The sequence below is a fragment of the Amblyraja radiata genome, chromosome 7 (assembly GCF_010909765.2).
Source record: "Amblyraja radiata isolate CabotCenter1 chromosome 7, sAmbRad1.1.pri, whole genome shotgun sequence".
NCBI lineage: Eukaryota > Metazoa > Chordata > Chondrichthyes > Rajiformes > Rajidae > Amblyraja > Amblyraja radiata.
In genome coordinates, this window is record NC_045962.1 from 53,485,157 (window position 1) to 53,512,209 (window position 27,053).

General features: G+C 44.7%; 1 protein-coding gene across 5 annotated transcripts in view; it reads left to right on the forward strand.

Annotated features, from left to right (window-relative positions):
* The window catches only part of LOC116975427 (aryl hydrocarbon receptor-like), a 143,815-nt gene that overhangs the window by 83,749 nt on the left and 33,013 nt on the right, over positions 1-27,053 (forward strand). For all 5 annotated transcript variants that reach the window (XM_033024538.1, XM_033024535.1, XM_033024534.1 and 2 more), the window contains exons 3-4: positions 12,819-12,940; positions 20,448-20,537. In XM_033024538.1, the coding sequence (XP_032880429.1) occupies positions 12,819-12,940; positions 20,448-20,537 (212 nt within the window). The remainder of the gene's footprint in view (positions 1-12,818; positions 12,941-20,447; positions 20,538-27,053) is intronic.

Genomic DNA, 27,053 nt, shown 5'->3' on the forward strand with positions numbered 1-27,053 from the left:
AGCAGTTTTATTTGTGGGCGTTTTCAGTATCTTCAGTATTTCGCCTCCATTCATTGGCCTCAGGCAGGAAGTTGGCTGGTATCCAGGATATTTACAATTAACTGTTAATTAAATGACAGTTAATGAAAAAGAAGCATTATGAAAGATTAAAACAAAATAATTGAAAATGTATATAATTACAAGGAAAGCCTCCTACATAATGTGAAATTAATGGTGGCGCTCGCAAGTTTGAATTGCCCTCTGTGTGTCTCATCTGCCAGTGTCTTTTCCCCTCACTCTGAATGTGGAAGATGCAAGATGAGCAAGGTGCATAGAGTCATAGAGTGATACAGTATGGAAACTGGCCCTCCGGCCCATCTTTCCTATACTGGCCAACATGTCCCAGCCATGCTAGTCCCACCTGCCTGCGTTTCGTCCATATCCCTCCAAACCTGTCCTATCCATGTACTGTCTAACTGTTTCTTAAACATTGGGATAGTCCCAGCCTCAATTATCTCATCTGGCAGCTTGTTCCATACACCTACCACCCTTTGTGTAAATATGTTATCCCTCAGATTCCTATTAAATCTTTTCCTCTTCACCCATGTCCTCTGTTCCTTGATTCCCCTACTCTGGGCAAGAGACTCTGTGCATCTACCTGATCTATTCCTATCATGATTTTATACACCTCTATAAGATCACCCCTCATCCTCCAGCTCTCCAAGGAATAGAGTCCCAACCTACTCAACCTCTCCCTATAGCTCACACCCTCTAGTCCTGGCAATACCCTCGTAAATCATAACTCGTAGAACTGAACACAATACTCGAAATGCATCTCACCAACATCTTATACAATTGGAACATAACCTCCCAACATCTATATTCAACATTCTGACTGATGAAAACCTTTTTGACCACCTTATTTACCTGCGATTCGCCCTACAAGGAACCATGCACCTAGATGCGTTACAACACTCCCCAGAGCTCTACCATTCATTGTGTAGGTCCTGCCCAAAGATCCTATAGCGGAGCAAGATAGTCCACTCCTGCTAAATGCAATGGGCTGTGTAGTACGCAACGGAGCAGAACGTCGGCCTTTTCTTCGGCCATTTCAGTAAACTGGACCCGACTTTGGTTATCCCTCTCGCATTGTAATCAACGTTGTGGGGGAACAGTTTGTGTGTGTGATATAGGGTTAGATTCATAATTCATAATTCTGTTATTTTTTGATAATGATTAATATGTTAATAAATTATAATTCTGTTAATTTTCTTATTTAATGTGTTTTTTTAAATTTATTTTTAAATGACTCATGTGGTGTGTTTGAGTTGATTTTGTATTACTCTGTAATTCACAACTGCGGTATTTGGTAAAATAATATCAATATGAAGATTCCAGTTGCTCTACTCTTGGAATGTTCCTTAATGTGTTTTTGTGCCTATGGAATAGTTTTTCAACAATAAAATGGGTCTGGTCTTCCCAATAGCCAGAGAGTGGAATGAGACCTGTGTGTAATGATGGGATTATCTAAATGAAGTATTTAACAAATTAATATGTATTTTGAGCAAGATTAACAAATGATGTATAACTTAAGGAAGATTTTATTCAGCGACCATACAATTGATTAGATTGTGTAGGAAAGAACACACATATATGAATGTGATATAGATGTATATAATCGTATAACAGACACGTATATATTTCTCCAGATTTTTATATATAATGATAAACGTTTTTTCGGACTCAAGGCCCAGACAAGGGACAACATTACATAAAAATACATTGCAAACCTCCCCGCAACTTTACCCTGGCTTCCCAGCCGTGCTGATCCGGGCCAGGCTCCCCACACGCTGTGGAGGGAACATAGGCATCCTTTTGCTTTTTATTGTGAGGCAGAGAGGCAGAAAGAAAATGCTCTTGAGGAGAAGATTTTTACGAGGATGCTTCTGTACCCGGCTTCCGTCTCCGCACTAGTATCTTTGCTCCGCTATAGGATCTTTGGTGCGGAGACGGAAGCCGGTTACGGAAATGGCACTAAAGATTACCCATGACCCTACTACCACTTTATCGCCGAGTGGACTATCTTTGTCTTCTATAGGATCTATAGGATCTTTGGTCCTGCCCATGTTAGACTTCCCAGAATGCAACACCTCACATTTCACTGTATTACATTCCATTCCATTTATGGAATTGCATATGCAGTTGGTAACGGCTGTTTTGGCTCAGCCAAATAAATAGTATCAATTGCACATTGCGATGAACCCGGTGATAGCTGGGTTTGATGGCATGCAAAGCTCATGGGGTGAAAATGCATGCTGGCAAGAAAACAAATGAGGGTTGTGTGACTCTGACTGGTGCTCTCAACCTAGCTTTTCCCAAAGGCCTGCAGCGTTTTACCAGGAACGTGTCTAAAATTACCAGAAGAATATACCACCTACTGCTCCTTTGTAATCGTGCCAGAAGCTTCATCCAACTGGTTTTAAAGTCGAACCGTCAACAGCTTGTTACATGATAGAATAGTAAATGTTGATTAAAAAGGAACGGGAAAAGCGGATTCCATAATCATCAGTCTCATTGTTAATTTTATGACTCATCTTTAATATTTTGAAGAGGTGCACAGCAGTGTTGCGTGACACATTTAATTACTGTTCATTCATCATGCGCCTGTAACCACCAATATTTCACCCGTACTGTAGTTGCATATATGATGCTCTGTTTCCCACCATCAATGATCGTTTAGTGCTTAGCTTTCAATCCAGGTGGATGGATAAAACTTTGCACAAAGATTTTAAAAACTGCCCCGATGCTGGAAATCTGGAATAAAATATGCTCGGGAAACTCAACAGCTCAAGGAAAAACAGAAACAGTCAATGTTCAAAACATTGCACGCTTGCTGTTATCTTTCTCGAAACATGACTGCTGCAGCTGACCGTGGGATTGATGGTATGTTCCCCAGAGCTGTGAAGGGGCCAGATAGCCTGCTCCTTCCCTTCTCCCCCTCAGTTACATTGTTGTATTTGTTGTTGTACACAGGGACAGAGACTGGGCAAGGCAGCAGGGAGCTGCCAGGAGAGGGAAATTGAGCCCCGATGTGAGAAAAGAATTAGCCTGTGAGGATGAGCGGGTAGATTGTAATCCCATTATCAATGTTCATCCGAGGTTTAAGAGGCATTGTTTTTGAAAGGCCTGAGCACACCTGCTGTGACATACCTGCTGACGCCTCTGTTTGCCTGTCTCATGCATAGGCTCGCACAGACTTGCTTGGAAGTAAACCATAGGCACCTCACTCTCCTGAAAGCTTAGAGAACAATAACCCATTGAGTCTCTTGTAAAACCCTGGGGAGGAGAGATCTTGCTGTTTCTTGCATGCGTGTGCTTTGTCCCATTTACCCCAGTCCGTGGGTCATACTGGTGCAGAAAACGGTACTGGTGCGTGCCTTGCTTCCTTGTCATGTTATGCAGACCACTTTTAGCCCAGCCACATCTGGTTTTACTTACTGGAACAAGTTTGTCCATTGCCTTCGTTCAGTTTGAAGACATTTTCTTCAGCTAGAAAATTGCAGCATTTGCAGAGTGCAATGGAACAATCACACAGCTGCCAAAGCCCTGGGCACCGGGCATAAGTTTATGAAGGATGCAGGGGCTTATACATCTACCAAAGGTGTGAGTCACCTCACTACCAAAGTGAAGTTCAGGGTTCAAGCTAAAGATATTTATACAAGACAATGTGAACTAGCTGTTAGATATTAACGGGGTTTTATGTTTAGGGGGTTTCAGACTCTTGTGTGGTAGACCATTAGGCTGGCAGCTGATGTACATTAGTTTGGCACAAAATGCTGGAGTAATTTTGGAGTATTGTTGCTAGTAACAGCTGTCAGGCAGCATCTCTGGAGAAAAAGTTTCAGGTCGAGACCCTTCATCAAACTGGGTCTCAACCCCAAACACCACATATTCCTTTTCTCCAGAGATGCTGCCTGACCCACTGAGTTACGCCAGCAATTTGTGTCTATCATCGGTGTAAACCAGTATCTGCAGTTCCGTCGTATACATTAGTTTACCGTCCCGTTTACAACTGCAGAATCTCCATGCCTCCATGTCTTTGATGGAAAGTTGGGTAGGAATCAGCACATGAGTGGTAATTTTGGGAGGGAGAACATTGCAACAGTCCAAGAGCCTATGCCACAGAGCAAAAGGGAGAGGGGCAGGGGGCGGGAGGGAGGTGGAGGAGGGGTTGGGGGGGGGGGGGGGGGGTTGATAACGTATAGTTATTTAATGGCATAGTTAGGTTCATTTGTTATAACTGCATCCACTATATATTGGAGAGTGGATCCTAATAACCTGCTGACTGATATTAAATTCCCCTCAGTTAAAAAAGCAGCAATTCCAAACTTCAGAACATTTGCGCTGAGTATAAACCATTTGTCAGCTCCTATTCTGTTGCTTCTGCAAACTATCTCGAGTTTGGCCAAGCAGGGGCCTTGAGTGTCAGATTAGATTCAGATTTGTTAATTATCATTAATATCAGGGTGTAATGAAATTCCTTGTTCATGTGAAGTTCATACAGTACACAGTATCTATGCCAATCACATCATACCACTGTAAATGCAATGCCCAATGCAAAACAGCAGAATTGTGCAAAGACTGTATCCTGAAGTAGTGCAAAAATACTGGTGTAATAACAGAATAACTGAATGAGGTAGAGTTAAGAGTAAGTGTATGTGAGAAGAGAGCGTGTAGACAAGGTGCTTGGTTCAGCGGTGGGGAAGTTGCTGGTCTTAAATTTTGATGTCTGGAGAAAAAATGCTGGAGAAACTCAGCGGGTGAGGCAGCATTTATGGAGCGAAGGAAATATGCAACGTTTTGTGCCGAAACCCTTCTTCAGACTGACGTGAGGGTGGGTGGGGGGCGGGAAGAAGAAAGGAAGAGGTGGAGCCAGTTGGCTGAGGGAGAGCTGAGAAGAGGAGGAGAAAGTAAGGACTACCTGATATTAGAGAAGTCAATGTTCATACCACTGGGGTGCAAACTGCCCATGCGAAATATGAGGTGCTGCTCCTCCAATTTACGGTGGTCCTCACTCTGGCCATGGAGGAGGCCGAGGACAGAAAGGTCGGATTCAGAATGGGAGGGGGAGTTGAAGTGCTGAGCCACCGGGAGATCTGGTTGGTTATTGCAAACCGAGCGGAGGTGTTCGGCGAAGTGATCGCCAAGCCCGCGCTTGGTCTCGCTGATGTAGAGCAGCTGATATCTAGAGCCACCTGGATGAAAACGGGATGGTCAGGTGGAAGGAACCCTTGATTGTACCTCCAGCCACCGTGAAGATGGAATAGATGTAGGAGTTAATGAGCCTGTGATGGGCTGGGCAGTGTTCATCACTCTCTGAAGGTTTAGATGATCAAGTGCCAAGCAGTTGTTAGTTGCTGAGATACATCCCATCAGAATATTTCTCATAACACATCTGCAGAGGTTTGAGTGAATCCCTCGTGGACATGCTAAATCTTTTGAGATGCCCAAGAAAGCAAATACGTTGATATGGTTTGCTGATCACTGCATCACTGTGAAGGAACTAGGTTAGGATACCTGTGATATGAATGCCTAAGATCGTGAAGATGTTGACCAATGATTCAATGATACTGTATTCTTTGAGAACAAATTCTTTGTTTTTGCATATAATACACAAAGTACGCAAACAATCACCACCTATCTGGCGCTGACAGTTACAAAGTACTCATTAGTCCCAATGGTCCCTCTTTGTTCTTGGTGGCGCCCCACTGCTGGGTCCCTCTCTGTTCTCGCTGTGGAGAAAATGTTTTGACCAATTCTGACTAACTGAGTTCTGCCAGTCAGGAAGTCCAGAAGCCAGATGCAAATGGAATCTCCAAGGCCAGGGTGCAGGAGTTCGGAGATGAGCTTATTCGATGTTATGATGTAAAAGGCTGAGATGTAGTCAATGTCCCCAATGGTGTCAGTTCCACGCCAAGAGTCCGAGGGCTGTAAAGCACTGCACCTGACATTTGCCCCACTGATGGGCCTTCTTCATTTAACACTATTGCCGCTTGACCTCACATTCTATCTTCATCTTCTCCTCAGCCTTCTCCTCGCATTGTCATCTACTGTTCACAGCAATAAATGTGCTGCATGAAATATTTGATCATCCTGGTCCACCAGCTTTAATTCATTCTTGACCTATTATCCTTTCCCAATTTCATTTGGGAAGGTGATGGTAAGCTATTTGTAAAATGCTGCTGCTGAAGCCGTTAAAGCAATGCTGTGGGCTTGATTATTGCTGCTCGATTACTGCTGTTGGGAATAATCTTATGAGGAAATAGTGGTCAGGGTAGGTTTGCATCTGTTGGAGTTCAGAAGAGTTATAAGGTACTTGAAATATATAAATTCTGAGGGATCTTCAGAGAGGGGGTGTAGAGAGCCTGTGACTGATTCTAAAACTATGGATCACTGGTTCAGAGCTAGAGCACCAGCATAAGACTGACATGAGGTAATATTTTTCTCAGGGTCATGGATCCTTTTTGGAACTCTCTTTCTCAGAGAGAGATGGAAGCATTCTTTGAAAAATGTTGAGATTCTTGCCAAGCAAGTGGGTGGAAGACTATCAAGGCTGGTGGAATTGCAGAGTTTAGGTTACAGTCGAATTAGCCATGATCTTCTTAAATGGCGAGGCAGGCTCGATGGGCCAAATAGGAACATCTGCTATACTCAAGTCAGGGTGGGCTCAAGTCATGCCTGGTTGTGGAGAAGTGGCTGAGCTCCCCTTTCTTTCTTAAAGCATATAGTCATCAAAAGGATTGATGTTAAGGTTGACATTAACCTTGTCATCAAAAGGTTTGATACTAAGGTTGATGTAGCCACTGTTGCACTGGTCAAGGAAAATTTGAAAATTGGAACAACTTTTGCTCAGATGGTAAATTTAATGGTGTGATGTTTTCAATGCATTGATTGGCTCCAGCGAGGGTTGCGATTTTCAAGATAAATATTCAAGTTGGCATGATCTTTGCTTCATTTGGTAGTAATTTGTTAAAGCAAAATAGGGCTGCTCTGTTTCAGATCTATAATTACGTGAGTTGCTGCCTGAAGGAATGTTCTTGCAGTGCTTAACGCATGGAGAATCCAAGGCCATGGAGGTCATTGGAGGTAATCTAAAATGGTCTAGTGTTCTCTCAATGTGGACAATGGATAGATATCAAAAGCCATGGATGGAAAAGTTGTGGAATGTGTTCAGGTGTAAGGAGAGCAGTGTACGGGATGATCATTGGTCGGGCGCGGACTCGGTGGGCATGTTTCCACGTTGTATCTCTAAGCTGAAACTAAACTAAGCAGTCTCTGTAATCCTTACTCTGGGCATTGAGGTGAATTGACGGGACACTGCACAAAAATCAGAGTCTTAGTTTAGTTAGTTTAGAGTTACGGCACAGAAAAAGGCCCTTCGGCCCATTGAGTCCAATGCCGACCAGTGATCCCCATATGTTGACACTATCCTATACACAAGGGACAATTTACAATTTACCAAAGCCAAATTAAACAACCCACCTGTACGCCTTTGGAGCGTGGGACGAAACCAGAGCACCCAAGGAAAATCCACGTGGTCACGAGGAGAACGTACCAACTCCGTACAGATGGCACCCCTAGTCAGGATCGAACGCAGGTCTCTGGCGCTGTAAGGCAGCAACTTTAGCGCTGTGCCACCGTGCCAGGCCAGAAAGAATGATGTTACGATGCATTTCTGCATGGAAAGAGAGACAGACCTTTGGAACTCTTTACTTGTGATTGATACTCAATAATAGTTCATTTTAAATCACAGATTGGTCTTTTTTAGTTTTATTAATCAAACGCCTCAATACCTTAATGATCTCTGAAAATTAGAATATGCTCAAGGGGCAAAGTAGCTAATCCTGTTCTTACAGAGTTGTGCAGCACAAAAGCTGGGCCTTCAGCCCAACATGGCCATGCTAACCATCAAGTGCCTATCAATTTACTTATTGAATTTAGCTATCCGATCTACTAGGCCTTGGCAATTTAAATGCCTGTCCATATGTTTCTTAAATGTCGTGAGAGTTGTTGCTTTCACTACCCCCCTCAGATCATGGCTGATCTTCCACCTCAGTGCCATTTTACAGCACTAGCATCTTATCCCTCGATTTCCTCAATGTCAGAAATCTATTGATCTCCATTCTGAATGATCTCAAGTATGCATTCACAGTGCTCAGGGGGAGAATGCCAAAGATCCACTACCTTCTGAACAAAGTTATTTATTCATTTTTGTCCCATGACCCTTGAACCAACAGCCACAGGAAACACCCTCGCCCCACCCATCCTGTCGAGCCCTGAAATAATCATTTTGGTTTTGGTTTTGGTTTTGATTTATTGTTGTGATGTGGACTGAGATACAATGAAAACTAAATTTTGCATGCTATCAATAGACAGTACACAATACACAATAGACAAACAAATCATACCATATAATAAGTATAGCAACTAGTTCAAAAAAGGAAAATAAAGATCGTGCAGAATATAGTGTTACTGCTAAAGAAATACACAAAAAGTAGGAGTAACTCAGCATGACAGGCAGGGTCTCTGGGTGACGTTTCGGGTCGAGACCCTTCTTCAGACTAGGTCCGAACCGAAATGTCACCCATTTCTTTTTTCCAGAGATGCTGCCTGTACCATTGAGTTATTCCAGCTTTGTGTGTCTATCTTCGGTTTAAACCAGCATCTGCTGTTCCTTCCTACACATAGTGTTACAGTTACAGAAAACATGCAGGTCAAAAAATGGTAAATTGGAAGATTGCAAATACATCTTTAGCATATGAGATATCTGTTCAAAAGTCTGATAACAGCGTGGGAGAAACTGTTTTTGAAACTGGTGATACATGCTTTCAAACAGTAGAGAGGAGAAGCGAGAATGACTGAGGTGTGAGTGATACGTGATTATGGCAGCTGCATTCCTGAGGCAACATGAAGTGCAGGCAAAGCTGATTGGGGAAGGGTGGTCTGTGTGATGGACTGGGCTGTGTTCACAACTCTGCTGATTCCTACAGTCTTGGGCAGACAAGTTGCGATGCATCCCAATGGGATATTATCCATGGTGCGCCTGCAGAACATGGTAAGATTCGTTGGGGACATGCCGCATTTCCTTGGTCTACTGGATACAGTAGAGGGGTTAGTGTGCTTACTTCGATGTATTACTCCTGGGTTGAGAGACTGTAGTGCCTCCAATATGGTTGGTTCAGGGTAGTATTTGTTACTGTTCTTGCTTTTGTTGGCTGCGGATCAGACCCTCCTGTTGACCAAAATTTATTCACAGACAATAAATGACAAATGCCCTGAGGAGGATGAAAGGGACCATAGCAGCTCATTTTATCAGCCGCCCTGTGTCTGAGGTTCACCTCCTGCGAGTTTGAAGTTGTCGATTATTTTTTTACATGTTTGAAAAGGAAGGAATGGAAAGAAGATACAAACATGCCAAAATACAATCAAGCTCATGATTTTAAAAGTGATTGGTATTCAGGGCTTTGACCGTGATCAAGATTAGCAGCATTGACCACAGATCTGCAGAGACGACAAGCTTACATGTTTCAAAATCATTAGTGTCTCCATCATTTTCCTTAATTTTATTAACAGCTGTGACATTCCTATGCCCTAAAATATTTGTCTTCCCATGCCTCTAAACTATTGAACCTTCCAAAGATACAATGTGTGGGAAGAAACTGCAGATGCTGGTTTATACTGAAGATAGACACAAAATGCTGGAGTAACTCAGCGGGTAGGCAACATCTCTGGAGAAAAGGAACAGGTGACATTTTGGGTTAGAACCCTTCTTTAAACTGAGCGTCTGAAGATGACTGAAACTCTGAAGTTGGGTTCTGACCCGTAATGTCGCATATTCCTTTTCTCCAGAAATGCTGCCTGACACAGTGAGTTACTCCAGCATTTTGTGTCTGCCTTCCAAAGACACAGTTCCACCAGCCCTGAAATGCCTCACTTGAATCATGGAGGCAACACAGAAACGAGCCTTCATTTCACTATCTCCATGCTGAAATTATTGTTCATCTACACTCATCCCATTTTCCCTCCTTTAGGACATAACCCACTGTCTTGCCTGTACAATTATCTATATAAATGCCTCTTAATTGTGATTGATGATTCTAAATTGGCGATTCTTAATTGGTGATTGTTCTAGATGACCCTACCATGGGGAAAAGACTCAGACTATTTACCTTTTCTATGGCTCATAGCCTGTTATGTATCTCTAACAGATCACCCTTCAGCCTTCTTCACTCCAGAATAAATAAACCAAGCCCATCCAATATCTCCGCATAACCAAAGACCCACAGTCGAGGCAACATTGTGGCGAATCTACTCTGCACTCGCTCCCCAGCACCATATGTCCTTCCTATTATTGGTGATCAGAACTGTGCACAATATCGCAAGTGCCATCTCACTATGATTTGCAGAGTTGCCACAAAGTCTGAACATTTATATTTGATGTTCAGACCTATGAAGGCAAGAATACCATATGCCTCTCTTTTGTCCACTATGCCATGCCTTCTGCTTCACCTGTGTTGTCACTTTTAGGGAACAGTGTTCATCAACATTCCTCAGCGCCGCATCATTTACAGTGTATTTCCCTTCCATATACGCTTTTCCAAAAAATACACCATCTCACACTTGTTGGGAGTAAATTTCATCTGCCAATGCCACCCAACTTTCCATCTGATCTATATCCTGTTTTGAAATCATTTAATGAGTATGGACTGTGAACTGAGGTGGGGATTGCACCAGCTTGCCTTGTCTTAACACGATCTGCACACACCCCCTGCTTGCTCACATGATCACATCTGTTCACACCTGCCCACCCGCAGTAGCACAGGAAGAGGTTAGGATGGGGTTGCTGCCTAATTTCCACAACAGCCCTGTGCTGTGAGAACAGCTAAATCCTGAAAGCTGGAACACACACCACATTAAATATCTGGAAGTGTCTGGAAGAGGCCCTGAGGAGGGCTGCGAAATGGGATTAATCTCAAGTCCTTGTTGGCTAGCACACACGCGATAAGTTCATAGGTTCACAAGTTATAAGAGCAGAATTAGGACATTTGGCCCATTGAGTCCACACCGCCATTCAGTCATGGCTGATCTCTGCCTCCTAATCCCATTTTCCTGCCTTCTTCCCATAATCCTTGACACCCGTTCTAATCTAGAATTTGTCTATTGCTGCCTTAAAGTTATCCACTGACTTGGCCTCCGCAGCCCTCTGCGGCAGTGAGTTCCACAGATTAACTATCCTCTGCCTAAAGAAGTTCCTCCTCAACTCTTTAATTAGTTTTTGGTTATTAGCAGGTAGGGAGGTTTTTGTCATTCTCCCAACCTGCGTCCACTACCTGCAACCTCCGGCAACCACCTGCAACCTCCGGGAACCGCACGGAAACCTTGGGTGGGGCGCAAAGTCTCCAGAGGTTTCCGTTCAGGTTTCCTAAGTGGGACAGGGGCACAACTCTAGCATTTTGTGTCCATCTTCGATGTAAACCAGCATTTGCAGTTACTTCCTACACAGAGGATGTGCAATCCTCAGGAAATATTTTTAGGGTGAAAAGGCAACTTCCACAAGAACAGACAGCTGAGTGCTCAGATAAACGTACCCTTTAATGTCTCAAAGCAAGTCTCTAAAGGAGGGGAAAGTTTTTCTACACAAACAGTGGTGGGTGCCTGGAACATGCTGCCATGGGTGGTGGTGGAAACAGATGGTGGCATTTACGAGGCATTTAGATTGGCATAAGGATATGCAAGGAACGGAGGGATATGGATCATATGCAGGTAAATGCAATTTATTTAATTTGGCATCAGGTTTGGCACAGGCATTGTAGGTTGAAGAGGTGGTTCTTGTGGTGTTCTATGTTATAGTGTCATAGAGTGATACAGTGTGGAAAGGCCCTTTGGCTCATTTTGCCCACACCGGCCAACATGTTCCAGCTACACTAGTCCCACCTGCTCGCTTTTGGTCTATATCCATCCAAGCCTGTCCTATCCATGTACCTGTCTAACTGCATCTTAAACGTTGGGATAGTCCCAGCGTCAACTACCTCCTCATGCAGCTTGTTCCATACGCCCACCACCCTTTGTGTGAAAAAGTTACCCCTCAGTTTCGTATTAAATCTTTTCCCCTTCACCTTAAACCTATGTCGTCTCGTTCTCGATTCACCTACTCTGGGCAAGAGACTGTGCGTCTGATGATTTTACACACCTCTATAAGATTACTCCTCATCCTCCTGCGCTCCGGGGAATAGAGTCCCAGCCTACTCAAGCTATCCCTATTGCCCAGACTCCCCAGTCCTGGCAACATCCTCATAATGCAAACTATGTTGCATAAAACATTCATGAGAAATGCAAAGTGTGAATTGTGAATGTGTCAGAATTCCAATCAATTGTAAGACTCATTGGTGAATCACTCATTGGTGAAGGTAGAGTCATACTAGACTGAATTGACAGTTGTGATTTGTTTGACCTGTGGGCATGCATTAATTTACTCTTTCAGAGTAAAACAATGCCTCATGAAGCATAGAGGTCAGTCGTGTCCTTCACATCACTATTTCTTGGGGGGGAAAAGCAGAACTATTATTACACTATATTTGTTATTTATAGAACTTTTTCTTTTTTTTCTCTTCCCCGTTATGTACTATGTACTATGTTTACATATTCACATATTCTGTTGTGCTGCAGCAAGTAAGAATTTCATTGTCCCATCCGGGACATATGACAATAAAACACTTGACTTGAAATTCCTTTATTGCCTACTCCTTTTCTAAAGCACCCTTTTGTTTTTGTTTTTGCAGCCAAAATGAAGAAAAACAAGGCCGGCTGGATGCCAGACAAGCTCGATAACTTCCACGAGAACAGACAGCTGAGTGGTCAGATGAACGTACCCTTATTTTCTGAGGGAGAATTATTGTTGGAGGTGAGGATTGAAATAGCTCATCCATGGGGTGGATTATCCTGGCATTTGCTTCTCAGCCCTTTAGTAGTAAGAAGGGAAATGTGGGTGTTGGGTAAGTGTAGTAGGGGAACCAAACGTGTCTGGGCAGCAGTGTGGGCAGGGCATGAGGTGACACTCGATGTCAAGGCTGTTGACCATGCACAGACCTTAGAGTACAGAGGCAGGCCCATCCGATGCAGTGACAAGGCCGGTGATTAGCAAAAGACCTGCCAGAGATGGACAACTCAAAGACAAATATAAGCCAGCTATTTAGAAGGTTGATAGAAGATACACTGGGCAGGAGAAAGAGATTGAGAGAGAGTGCTGACGAGCGAGATTTGGTTTTCTCTCCCACTTTGAAAGAGGAGCATAATGGTGTTAGATAACGAAAGGCAGATAAGAAAGGTAGATGCGACGGTATTTAGGATTGTACAATCCCTCCAGAAATAGTTGATGAATTAATTGTGTGGAATACTGATGGGGGTGTTGATGTGAATGGGAGGTTTGCAAAATGGAAGACTGCTTGCTGCAGTGGTTGGAAGGTTGGTTCAGACTCCAGGGAAGTATGTTGTGTGCAAATTTATCTGCATTATGAGAGGATAGAAAGTGACCACTGACTTAAATTAGCAACAGGAAGGTTTAGGTTTATTATCATCACATGTACTGAGGTACAGTGAAAAGCTTTGTTTTGCATGTTATCCACACAGATCAGATATACCATACACAGATACAATCATTTCAAACTCAAATGCAATAGATAGAGCAAAGGGGAAGATACAGAGTGCAGAATATAGTATTCAGCATTACAGCCCATTGTAGTGCTTCACTTTCATAGACAGAGTCCAATGTCTACAATGGGTAGAGGTGGATCAGACAGCATCCCCGCTGATGGATGAACCATTCAGAAGCCTGATAACAGAGGGGAGGAAATTTGTTCCTGAGTCTGGTGGTGCGTGCTTTCAAGCTTCTGTACCTTCTGCCTGACAAGAGCAGAGAGAAGAAGAAATGACCAGATGGGACAAGTCTTTGATAATGGTGGTTGCTTTTTCAAGGCAGCGTGAAGGGTGGCTGAAGTCAATGGTGGAAAGTCTGGTCTGAGTGATGGACTAGGCTACATCTACAACTCGCTGTAATTTATTGCGTCTTGGGCAGAGCTGTTCCTAAATGCAAGCTGCAATCCAGCAATATGCTTTCTATGATGTAGAAGTCTGTAAGAGTCACTGGAGGCATGCCAAACCTCCTCAGTCTGCTCAGGAAGTGGAGGCATTGGTGTGCCTACTTGGCTGTCATATCAATCAGGTCCATGGCAGATCATTGGTAGTATTAACACCAAGGAACTTGAAGCTCTCAACTATTTTCTTTTTGCAACATTGGTGCTGATTGGGGCATATACTACACCATGCTTCCTGAAGTCAATAACTAGCTCCTTTGTCTTGCTGACATTGAGGGAAAGGTTAATGTCCTGACACCAGGTCACTAAGTTCTCTACCTTCTTCCTGTGCTCGCATCGACATTGTTTGTGATTTGAGCCACCACAATGGTGTCATCTACAAACTTGTATATAGAATTAGAGCTGAATTTGGCTGTGCAGTCATGAAGCATTCAGGAAGCATAGTAGGGGACTGAGAACGCATCCGGTGTTGCAGGGCACCAATGTTGAGAATTGTTGTGGAGGTGATGTTGTGATAGGCTCCAGGAGCAGAATTAGGCTATTCAATCAATTAAGTTTACACTGCCATTCAATCATGGCTGATCTATCTTTCCCTCTCAACACCATTCTCCTGCCTTCTCCCCATAACCCTTGACAACCTTACTAATCAAGAATCTGCCAATCTCCACCTTAAAAAATATCCATTGACTTGACCTCCACAGCCATCTGGGGCAATGAATTCCACAGATTCACCAGCCTCTGACCAAATAAATTCCTCAACTCCATTCTGAAGACCTCCACTGATTGAGGTCTGTAATATGCTATTCTGACCTCTGGTATTTTACTCTACCTGTTCTACCTGTGTATGGTTTGAATGTACTCTTGTATAGTATGATGTGACTGAATAGCACGCAAACAAAGCTTTTCATTGTATCTCGGTACATGTGACAATAATAAACTGGCATGAATACTAATACCTCTTTGTGATAGCCTTCATCTCCTCCAAATGAAGACTGGTCAGTGGGATTGATGGCCTGGGGGTGCAGATTACAATGCATATATCTGAGTAATATCTCAAGGATATTACTATTACTATTTACCTGATTGGAGAGTCAAATGCAACGAAATTTCGTTCAAGGTGCACTGTGTCTAGGTGTATATCTGAATGACAATAAAGTTTTCATTCATTCAAGGAGGTTTGCAAGGAGTGTGTCTCTCTGGTGCCATCAAGTCCAGGGAGGTGCCCTGCCTGATGCATCGGAAGGTGGTCAGGACTGGAGAACTATGCTGTTTGTGGAGCTCTTATCAGCCTTAAATGTAAAGAACTCTGCCAAGTGTAGGGCTTGATTGTTTTGAATGAGACCAAAAATAGTCTGAGCCAAGAAGGTCAAGTTATCTTGGCATTGATAGAGAGTTTAATGGTGCCTTCCCATGCTTGAGCTGTTTCAGAGAGCCGAGACCTATTGTTTGGAAGGAAAAGGTTCGCTTGCGTGACTTGGGGCTGATTTTATATTATTTGCTGGCAATTTCTTCTCATATTGGAGCAGCAGCAGAACAAAGCAGCCATTAATTGTGTGAGATTTTTTTTCTCCAGCATTGATGGCGTTGCACAGGGCAAAGTGTTATTTTAAGGAATGTGTTATTTAAAAAAAAATCTTAAGGACTGGATCACCCTGCACGAATAGGCAGGGTACAAGAAAAGTTGGCAAAAGTCTACATTCTGCTTTACTGTTGGGTGTAAAAATTGTAAGCTCCGTTTCTCTTTATTAATCTGTAAACACTTGGTGCTTGTTTACAACGTGCTTGGGAGTTCTGCTGGTCCAAGAACAACCAGCAGCCTACTCTCCCCTGCAGATGGTGGGCACAAACATAGAAACAAAGAGAAATAGGTGCAGGAGTCGGCCATTCGGCCTTTTGAGCCAGCGCCGCCATTCAATATGATCATGGCTGATCATGTAAAATCAGTTACCCGTTCCTGCTTTTTCCCCATATCCCTTGATTCCTTTAGCCCTAAGAGCTAAATCTAACTCTCTCTTGAAAACATCCAGTGAATTGGCCACCACTGCCTTCTGTGGCAGAGAATTTCACAGATTCACATATCTCTGGTTGTATGAGTTTTTTCCTCATCTCAGTCCTAAATGGCCTACCCCTTCTTCTTAAACTGTGACCCCTGGTTCTGGACTCCCCCAAGATCGGGAATATTTTTCCTGCATCTAGCCTGACCAATCCTTTAAGGATTTTATATGTTTCTATAAGATCCACTCTCATCCTTCTAAATTTCAGTGAATACAAGCATAGTTGAACCATTCTTTCATCATATGTCAGTCCCGCCATCCCGAGAAGAAACCCAGTGAACCTACGCTGCACCCTCAATAGCAAGAATGTCCTTCCTCAAATTAGGAGACCAAAATTGCACACAACACTCCAGGTGTGGTCTCACCAGGGCCCTGTACAATTGCAATAGGATTTCCTTGCTCCTAAACTCAAATTCTCTTGCAATGAAGGCCAACATGCCATTAGCTTTCTTCACTGCCTGCTGTACCTGCATGCTTACTTTCATCGACTGATGTACATGTTTTGCTGTACCTCCCCTTTTCCTAATCTGACACCATTCAGATAATAATCTGCCTTCCTGTTCTTGCCACCAAAGATAATCTCACATTTATCCACCTTATATTGCATACATCTGCCCTCTCACCTAACCTATCCAAGTCACCCTGCAGCCACATAACATCCTCATTGCTGCTCACACTGCCACCCAGCTTTGTGTCATCCGCAAACTTGGAGATGTCACATTTAATTTCCTCATCTAAATCATGAATATATATTGTAAATAACTGGGGTCCCAGCACCGAGCCTTGTGGCACCCCACTAGTCACTGCCTGCTATTCGGAAAATGACCTGTTAATTCCGACTCTTTGCTTCCTGTGTGCTACCCAGTTCTCTATCCATGTCAATACCCTACCCCCAATACCATGTGCTCTAATTTTGCACACTGATCTCTTGTATGGGGTCTTGTCAAAGGCTTTTTGAAAGTCCAGATACACCACATCCACTGGCTCTCCCTTATTCATTCTACTTGTTACATTCTCAAAAAATTTCAGATGATTAGTCAAGCATGATTTCCCCTTCGTAAATCCATGTTGACTTTGACTGAACCTGTCACTGCTTTCCAAATGCGCTGCTATAACATCTTCCCACTACCGAAGGCTAACTGGTCTATAATTCCCCGTTTTCTCTCTCGCTCCTTTCTTAAAAAGTGAGGTTACATTGGCTACCCTCCAGTCCACAGGAACTGATCCAGAGTAGAGAGAACATTGGAAAATGATCACCAATACATCCACAATTTCTAGGGCCACCTCCATGAGTACTCTGGGATGCAGACCATCAGGCCCTGGGGATTTATCTGCCTTCAGTCCCAACAGTTTACCTAACACCATTTCCTGACTAATGTGGATTCCCTTCAGTTCCTATCTCCCACTAGATCCTCAGTTCCCTAGTATTTCTGGGAGATTGGTTGTGTCTTCCTTAGTGAAGACAGAACCAAAGTACTCGTTTAACTGTGCTGCCATTTCCTTGTTTCCCATTATAATTTCACCTGTCTCTGATTGCAAGGGACAATCACTCTTTCACTTGTCTTTCACTCTCCCCTTCCCTCTCTCTTTCCCTCTTTCTCTTTCCCATCTCCGTCCCTCTCCCTCCCCCCGCTCTATCTTATCTCTATTTCCTCCTTTCTTTCTCTTCCTATCTCCCTCGCTCTCCCCCTCTCTATTTTTCCCCTCTCTCTCTCCCCACTCCCCTCTCTCCCCCTCGCTCCTCCTCTCTCCCCCTCGCTCCTCCTCTCTCCCCTCTCTCATCCCTCTCTCTCCCACCTCTCCCCCTCTCTACCCCCCTACCCCTCTCTCTACCCTCTTTCTCTCTCTATCCTCTCTTCCTATCCTCTCTTGCAACCTCCCTCTCACCATCCTCACTCTCTCTGCCCCTTAACTCCCCACACCCTCTCCCCATCCTTCACCCCTCCATGCCCCTCAATATTTCTCCTTTCTCTCCTCCTCTCTCTCCTCCCTCTTTCATTGCTCCTTCTCTGTTGCCCCTGCTCTCTATCTACCTTTCTCCTCTCTCCATGCCTCTTCCTCACTTCCCATCTCTCCACCTAGCAATGTTACAAAATTTTGAGATTTTAAAAATCAAGTCTGTAATTTATCCCATCAGATAAAGCATAAAAATAAGTTTAATTTGACACCTAATTCACCTTCATATCTCAAGTATTTAAAAAGTTATGGCCATTTTCATACTCGGAAATGAGCATCTTGTTCCCTATTGATTTTCTATGGACATAACAAAAAAGCTGTGATCGTGAACAGTCAAAAGCCCATAACTTTCTTAAAAATTAAGAGAACTGAATGAAATTTTCAGTTATCATAGAGTGAAGCATTCTGAAACAAATATAAAATAATCTTACTTGGATGACCTGAAATTAAAGCATATAATTAGTTAGTTACCTAATTGTAGCTAATTTCAGACTTCAATTACTAGATCTAAACATCTATCCATTTCTTAATAATTGATTAACATTTTTAAATAGCCTAAATGTCCAAATAATATTCACAAATAATTCACAATAAAACATGATTTTAAAATCTCATTTACATTAATTTATAGACCAAATGGAAGGAATTTAATGCTCAATTGCTGTAAATAAATGCCCATTTAAATCAGCTTTCCAGTGGGTCCCTGTGGAACGCGCTGGTTTAGAACGTTCACATTGCGGTAGATTTGTGCCCCAAATGCCCAGAAAAATACCGCGGTTGCTGGCGGTCGCGGGTTTAGAGATTGATTTTTAAACTACTATAACTATTATACGAGGCCTTTAAAACTAATAATAGCTTTTGCGACGGGGTCTTCCAGCGATTTTTCGTTAATAATTAACTAGGCTGAACATCTTCGATTTGAACAGCCTAGAGAAAATCGCATTTTAAACCCGCCCCCCTCTAAACGGCGCCAAAATCGCGCACACCCGCAGCGACAGATTTTCAACAACGCTTCAGGTAGGCTTTGCAACATACCTACTCCATCTCCCTCCCTAACTCCCTCCTCGCTCTATCTTCTTTCTCTCTCCCCACTTTTCTCTTTCTCCCCTCGAGGACCTCACTATATAATGTTAAATCGTTAGTGTTCAGTTTAGTTCAGAATGTCACTTAGATTGGAAATCTTCCTCACATGAGTGTGGTGTTCTTCAGTGTGATGGTGCTGTAAATGGAGCCTTGATTTACATCACCATCTGGCCCAGCCTTGACCCACCAATTCTTGGTGCTCACATTCTGGCAGAGTGTTACATTTCTCACCATAGATATGCTGATAAACAAAATCACCCAAATTTGTTTTAAAAGGAGGTTGGGTTGGACGAGGATAGGAAGCAGGATTCTCCAGGCACCAGCTAATGGACAGATAGATGGGAGAATGGGGCGGCACTGTAGCGCAGCAGTAGAGTTGCTGCCTTACAGCGAGTACAATGTCGGAGACCCGGGCTCGATACTGACTACAGACGCTGTCTGTATGGAGTTTTTACGTTCTCCCCGTGACCGCATGGGTTTTCTCCGAGATCTTTGGGTAACTCCCACACTCCTAAGACGTTCAGGTTTGTAGGTTAATTTGCTTGGTGTAATTGTAAATTGTCCCTAGTGTGTGTAGGATAGTATTAGCGTGCGGGGGTCGCTGGTTGATGCGGACTCTTTGGCCTATGGGGCTGTTTCCGTGCTGTATCTCGAAACTGAACTATCTCTAAACTGTCAGGAAACCTGGCGTCTTGCCATGGAGGCGGGAGGCATGTAGAGGAAGACTGGCACAAATCTCTGCTCAGACACTGAAGCCCACCCTCTCTGTGTGAGAGAGGTGCCCTCCTTTTTCCTCACAACATTTGACATCATCTTCCATCACAGCACCAGCCACATCGGATGGCTGCTTCATTGTGCGAGGACAGGTGGTCATGTACTCTCGTGAGTTGATGAGGCCTTGCATCGCCTTAGCTCTAAGGTGCTATGCTGAGCTCCGTATTGTTCATTGATTTGCCTGCCCTGCACATGTGGTGTATGGGGCACATGCAGTGGATTCCTAGGGACTCCTTTAGCAACCAAACAAAAACAAGCTCCAAAAGGTCACAAATCCAATTCCAACCCATATTTTGTCTGTCATTTAAGCATGGTTAAAGATTTATTCATTAAACATTCACTGGCTCCATCGTGGTCAGCTTTGTGGTCCTCAGTGCCATTAGCTTGTTTTGTAGTCCTCAGTGCCATTAGCTGATTTCAGGTACTTATGCTCCTGTGTGCTGTTTTCTAGGCTCTGAATGGCTTTATTCTGGTTGTCACCGCTGAAGGATATGTGTTTTACACATCCTCCACCATCCAGGATTATCTTGGCTTCCACCAGGTGAGTCTGAATATGCACTGCACGAACGGGCCTCACCGTTGTGGGCAGCACAGTGGCGCAGCGGTAGAGTTGCTGCTCTACTGCGCCAGAGACCCCGGTTTGATCCTGACTATGGGTGCTGTTTGTACGGAGTTTGTACTTTTTCTCTGTGACCCCATGGGTTTTCTCCAGGTCCGCCAGTTTCCTCCCACATTCCAACTACTTACAGGTTTGTAAATTCATTCACTTCTGTAACTTGTCCCTAGTTGTGTAGGGTATGAAACTGGAATAACATAGATCTAGTGTACGGGTGATTGTTGGTCGGTGTGGACTTCATTTCAGATTTCCAGCAATTGCAACTTTGTTGATTTACAAATTCAGACTTTCTGACTGTGTAATGGACAAAGATGTCTGCATCTAAGGAGCCCCATGCACTTGTGGTGAAGACCCCCTATGTTCACGGTGTAGTTCAGAGCCATTGCCAAGGACACTGAACTAGGAGACTTAAGTGTTAATTAATAAAGCTCACTTCCCCAGACTTAAGGGCTTAAACTTTAAGGTGTTAGACAGGGAAAAGTGTTTAGGTACTTCAATAGAGATTTACCAGGCTTATTCCTGGGATGAGAGTGCCGTCCTATTAAGGGAGGTTGGGTCTCGTATTCCAGGGTATTTAGAAGAATGAAGGGTGACCTTATTATAAAAACCCTAAGATCCCAAGGGATCTCTCCCAAGGATAGATGTGGAGATGTTTTCACTGATGGGAGAGTCTTGAATGCGGGGACACAGTTACAAGATAAGGGATCAGTCAATTGAAACTGAGATGTGTAAAAACATTTCTCGAGGTGGTGGTGGTGAATCTCTGGAATTCGGTGTCCTATGGAAGAGAAGGCAAGGCCTGGTCTGATCAGCCATGATCACATTGAATGGCAGGGCAGAGGCAATGTAGACCATTAATTGTAATAAGGCTCTATGTGAAAATGCTGATGGATAGGCAAAACACATTTTCATTGCCAATCTTTTCAACTATCCAAAATCCTCCATTTCCAGGCACTGTGTCTTGGAAAGCTGACGGCTCAGCATGGTATCCTGGACTGACCTTCTGCTCTTGTACATTTACTGACGTGCTTTTGCACCAGGGGCGGAGAGGCGGTGGACATCCCCCCCAAGTTTTTGTAATCCGGATTTTAAAACACGGTGAAATCTCCACTTTCCGTGAGACAGTGGGGGTGGGACTGATGATCGAGGGCGCCGATTGAACAAAAGAGACGTCGGTCAGCAGGCAATGGGGGCGGGACATGATGATTCAACGCGATCATTGGAGGAGGGAGGAGTGGGGGGGGGACTGATGATCGAGGGCGCCGATTGAACAAAAGAGACGTCGGTCAGCAGGCAATGGGGGCGGAACATGATGATTCAACGCGATCATTGGAGGAGGGAGGAGTGGGGGGGGGAACTGAGGATAGAGCCTGGTAATTGGAGGAGGGAGACGTGCCAAAACACTCTTGGCACAGACCTGCGCCTCATCCGCAGCCAGGATCGATCACGGCTCTCCGGCGCTGTCCCGCACCCACCCGAGTTGCCCCCCCCCAGGCCCGAGGGTGGCCAGAGAGGTCGGGAGTCAGACGGGAGCTGTGCCCCCACGCCCACAGCCAGCGCAGAGAAGCAGCGCGAAACCCAGCTCAACTCTGCCTGTCCCACCAGGTTAACCTACAGCCCTGCCTGGGCTTGTGGGAAATATGGCCTAGGTTTACAGCCAGCGCTGAGAAGCAGCGCTGGTGTCCCGTCAGTCCAGGCAGGGCAGTAGGTTAACCCGGCGAGACAGGCAGAGTTGAGCTGCATTTAGCGCTGGATTGAGCCTCCGAAGCCTAGCGCGTGTGTGTCAGTGTGCGCATGCACGCGCAGCCGCCAAGAAATTGTGTTCCTCCTGTCCTCCGGTTCTTTCCATATTTTGATAGAGATTGCCGTGCCTGCTTTGCACAATAGTCATGAGCCATTGTCAGAGCCACTCTGCACCACTGATTTATCACACCATTACCTGGGATCAGGATTCTTTGAATGAGAACAAACTGAGTGAGATTGACTGAATTTGGAAAGGAAAGATGAGAAATTATATAATTGAAAGAAAAGGTCCCGGAGGGTGGATGCACAGAGAATGTTTTGTCCGGGACCCGGACGTGGCGTAGAAGAACGAGAAGCCGAGGCAAAGAAGTCGAAGCCAAATAGCCGAATGGAAACAAAGCCGAAACGCCAACGAACCGAAAGAGCGGGACGCCTAAAAGCCAACTAACCGAAAGGCTGCGTCGCCTACAAGCCAATTAACTGAATGCTGCTCTGCTGAAAAGTCAAATAACGGACATGAAGTCGCCGGGGGGGTGGAACTTGTCAGCAATCGTTCCAGACCCCCGCGTCCATCACATCACTGGCCGGTGGAGACAGGAGGATGGGTGTTAATTTCCCACACAAGCCATTATTTGACTTTTCGATAGAGCAGCATTCGGTTAGTTGGCTTGTAGACGACTCAGCCTTTGGGTTAGGTGGCGTTTCCGCAGAGCGGCCAGTCGGTGAGTTTGCTTTTAGGCGACGCAGCCTATCGGTTAGTTGGTTTTAGGCATCTCGCCCTTTCGGTTCGTTGGCGTTTTGGCTTCATACGCTTTCGGTTATTTGGGGTTTCGGCTTCGTTTCCATTCGGCTATTTGGCTTTGACTTCTTTGCTTCGCCTTCTCGTCCTTCGACGCCACGTCCGCACACGGTTTTGTCCAGGTGAAATGTTGAATATGAGAGGTCATAAGATAAAAGGAATGGGGAGACATGTTTTTTTGCAGGGATTGTAATTCACTGGAATTGCTGTCCACATGAACCCGAGTCTTTGCATCAATACGCAGCTCCATGTCTGCACCATCAGTACACAGCTCCATGTCTGCACCATCAGTACACAGCTCCATGTCTGCACCATCAGTACACAGCTCCATGTCTGCGTGTCAGTACACAACTCCATGTCTGCACCATCAGTACACAGCTCCATGTCTGCACCATCAGTACACAACTCCATGTCTGCACCATCAGTACACAGCTCCATGTCTGCGTGTCAGTACACAGCTCCATGTCTGCACCATCAGTACACAGCTCCATGTCTGCACCATCAGTACACAGCTCCATGTCTGCACCATCAGTACACAACTCCATGTCTGCACCATCAGTACACAGCTCCATGTCTGCCCCATCAGTACACAGCTCCATGTCTGCACCATCAGTACACAGCTCCATGTCTGCACCATCAGTACACAGCTCCATGTCTGCACCATCAGTACACAACTCCATGTCTGCACCATCAGTACACAACTCCATGTCTGCACCATCAGTACGCAGCTCCATGTCTGCCCCATCAGTACACAGCTCCATGTCTGCACCATCAGTACACAGCTCCATGTCTGCACCATCAGTACACAGCTCCATGTCGGCACCATCCGTACACAGCTCCATGTCGGCACCATCAGTACACAGCTCCATGTCTGCGTGTCAGTACACAGCTCCATGTCTGCGTGTCAGTACACAGCTCCATGTCTGCACCATCAGTACACAGCTCCATGTCTGCACCATCAGTACACAGCTCCATGTCGGCACCATCCGTACACAGCTCCATGTCGGCACCATCAGTACACAGCCTCGTGTCTGCACGGTCAGTATACAATCCCGTGTCTGCATCATCAGTACACAGCCCTGTGTCTGCACTGTCAGTACACAGCCCCGTGCCTGCGTGTCACTACATAGCTCTGACTGTACAGTCAGTACACAGCCCCATGTGTTTGCGTGCCAGCACACAGTCCCTCTCCCGCCATCTCTCAGCAGGCAATTCTGAGAAGCATTGCCTGAGAGTTGGAAGTCAAACCTTTTTCACTTGTTGCATGTCACAGGCGGGCACATGAAGCAAACAGAGAAATGGAAACTTCAAACCGAGTCTTGGTTCTCCAGCATAAGTGTTATGTCAGGGGATTGATACTTCACATTCCTGCAGTGGGAATGATTAAACCCCAGTGGTCCAGAGTAAACTGATACCGACCGTTCGATAAGTTGGCACTGCGTGGTATAGTAAAGCTGTGTGCTTATGATGTTGCTTCCCTTATTTAGTTTACTGGAAGCCCCTCATACATTCCCCACTCCCTGCTGCTGTGCTTAAGGAGCATTGACAGTGCCAGGAAATGAAGTCTGCTCAGCACCTTCTAATAAACCAAATTTTAATGGGAAACTTCTGCTTTGGTGCTTTGACTGAAGTTGTATCCTGGCTGTGTGGGAAGACGGATCCTATTTGTGGTTACTTGTCCTAGGAGGGAGCCTCGTATCCAGTATCAACAACGGGTCTCAACCCGTAAGGATGTTCAGGATGGAGCGTGGCACGTGCATGTTCGTGTGCGGATGATTGATGGCTGATTCAATAAGCACTCCTGGAGTTCGGGAATGTTTTCCAAGTTTTTGAGGGCACCATCCCAAGGTGGGAAGGCAGGGCTCATGCTGTTAGCCACAGGGCCAGGTCCCAGTGTAGCTGCAACTACAGATCATATGACAGTTCACAATGGAGCCTTTCTCTCCACAACAGACTAACTGTTCCAGTGGCAGAGGTGGAGGGTGACAAGGTTTCAAGGAGAGCCATTGACTTCCTCACCGTTGCTTAGGCCTGTGCCAGAATATACAGTAGATCCAGGACACTTGTGGAATGAGGCAATGATATTTTCATCTGCAGAAACTCAGCGGGTGAGGCAGCATCTATGGAGCGAATGAATAGTCGATGTTTTTCTTTATTCCTTTATTCTTTATCTGTGTACTGTGGATAGCTTGATTGTAATCAAGTACAGTCTTTCTTTGACTGGATAGCACACAAACAAAAGATTTCCACTGTACCTGTACACGTGCCAATGATAAACCAATCTAAACTAAACTTAAATATCCCCTCTCATTTTAAGCTTTTGCTCTCTAGTTTTAGAATATTCTGACCTGAGGCGAAGACTGAGCATTCACTTTATCCACGCCCCTTATGATTTTGTATACTTAAATAATGTAATCCCTCAGCTTCCTATGCTGCAATGAAAGAAGTTGCAGTCTATCCATCCTTTCCCTCTAACTAAAGCCCGTAAGTCCAGGTATCATCTTGGTGAACCTCTTTTGCACTATTTCCAAGTTAATGCCATCCTTGCGTGAGCATAGTTGAGTTGCACACAGTACTCCATGTGGTCTTGCCAGTGACTATACAGCTGCATCATGATGTCCAACTTTTGTTCTCGGTAACTTTCCCAAAGAAGGCAAACATTCCACACATCACTACCCTATTTATCTCATCCGCCCATTTTTAGGGAACCAGGCCACTTTACTCCAAGATCTTTCTGTACCACAACACTCTCCGGGGCTCTACCAGTTACTGTGCAAGTCCTTCCCTGGATTAGGTATATCAAAGTGCAACACCTCACACTTGTCAGAGTTAAATTTCATTTGCCATTAGTTGGGTCACCTTACCAACTAATCCACATCCTGACCTAAAGTAGGATATCCTTCCTCACTGTCCACTATTCCACCAAGTTTGGTGTCATCTGCAAATTTACTAACAATGTTAACTACGTTGTCATCCAAATCATTAATGTAGATAACAAATAAGAGTGGACCCAGCACCGACTCCTGCGGCTCTCCATCGGTCCACACGCCTCCAATCAGAATAAGCAACCCTCCAAAGCTCCAGTTGATGGCATAATTTCCCATTTGTAGAATCATATAAATGTCCATTGACCTTGAGGTTGAATGCTAGCTGTCTTTCCAATTGAAGCATGTCTAATAGAATTTGAGTCATGGAAGCAAAAGCATCAGTCACACCATTGTGTAGATTGCATGCTGTATTTGGAGGAGCAGAATATATTGAACGACTTTAATATCACAACGTTTAAGAAACATTTTAACAGGTACATGGATAGGACAGGGTTAGAAGGATGTGGGCCAAGGTGGGTAGGTAGCACTTGTGCAGATGGGACATGTTGGACAGTGTAGGAAAGATCAGCCGAAGGGTCTGTTTCCACAGTGTGTGACTATGACCATTTATTAAGGAATAAGAACCATCTGCTGTAGAGATGTGGAAGAAGGAACTGCAGATGCTGGTTTAAACCGAAGATAACTCAGCGGGACAGGCAGCATCTCTGGAGAGAAGGAATGGGTGACGTTTTGGATTGAGACCCTTCTTCAGACTGCATTCTGAAGAAGGGTCTCGACACGAAATGTCACCCATTCCTTTCCAGAGATGCTGCCTGTCCCGCTGAGTTACTCCAGCATTTTGTGTCTATCTGCTATAGAGATGTCGCATGCACACTGGGTGCTCCTCAGTGATGCACAGTGGTCTCAGTTCGGGCAGTAGGGATGGGGCACTTCATGCAAAGTATCCGAGGGTGTACATGTGGATGTCCGCTACAAGTCAGATTGCACAGTTGTGTTGCACCCTGTGGCTGAAAAACGTAAAGAATGACCATGATGTACAGCACCAGAAACCGTCAGCATGTAGTGATCATT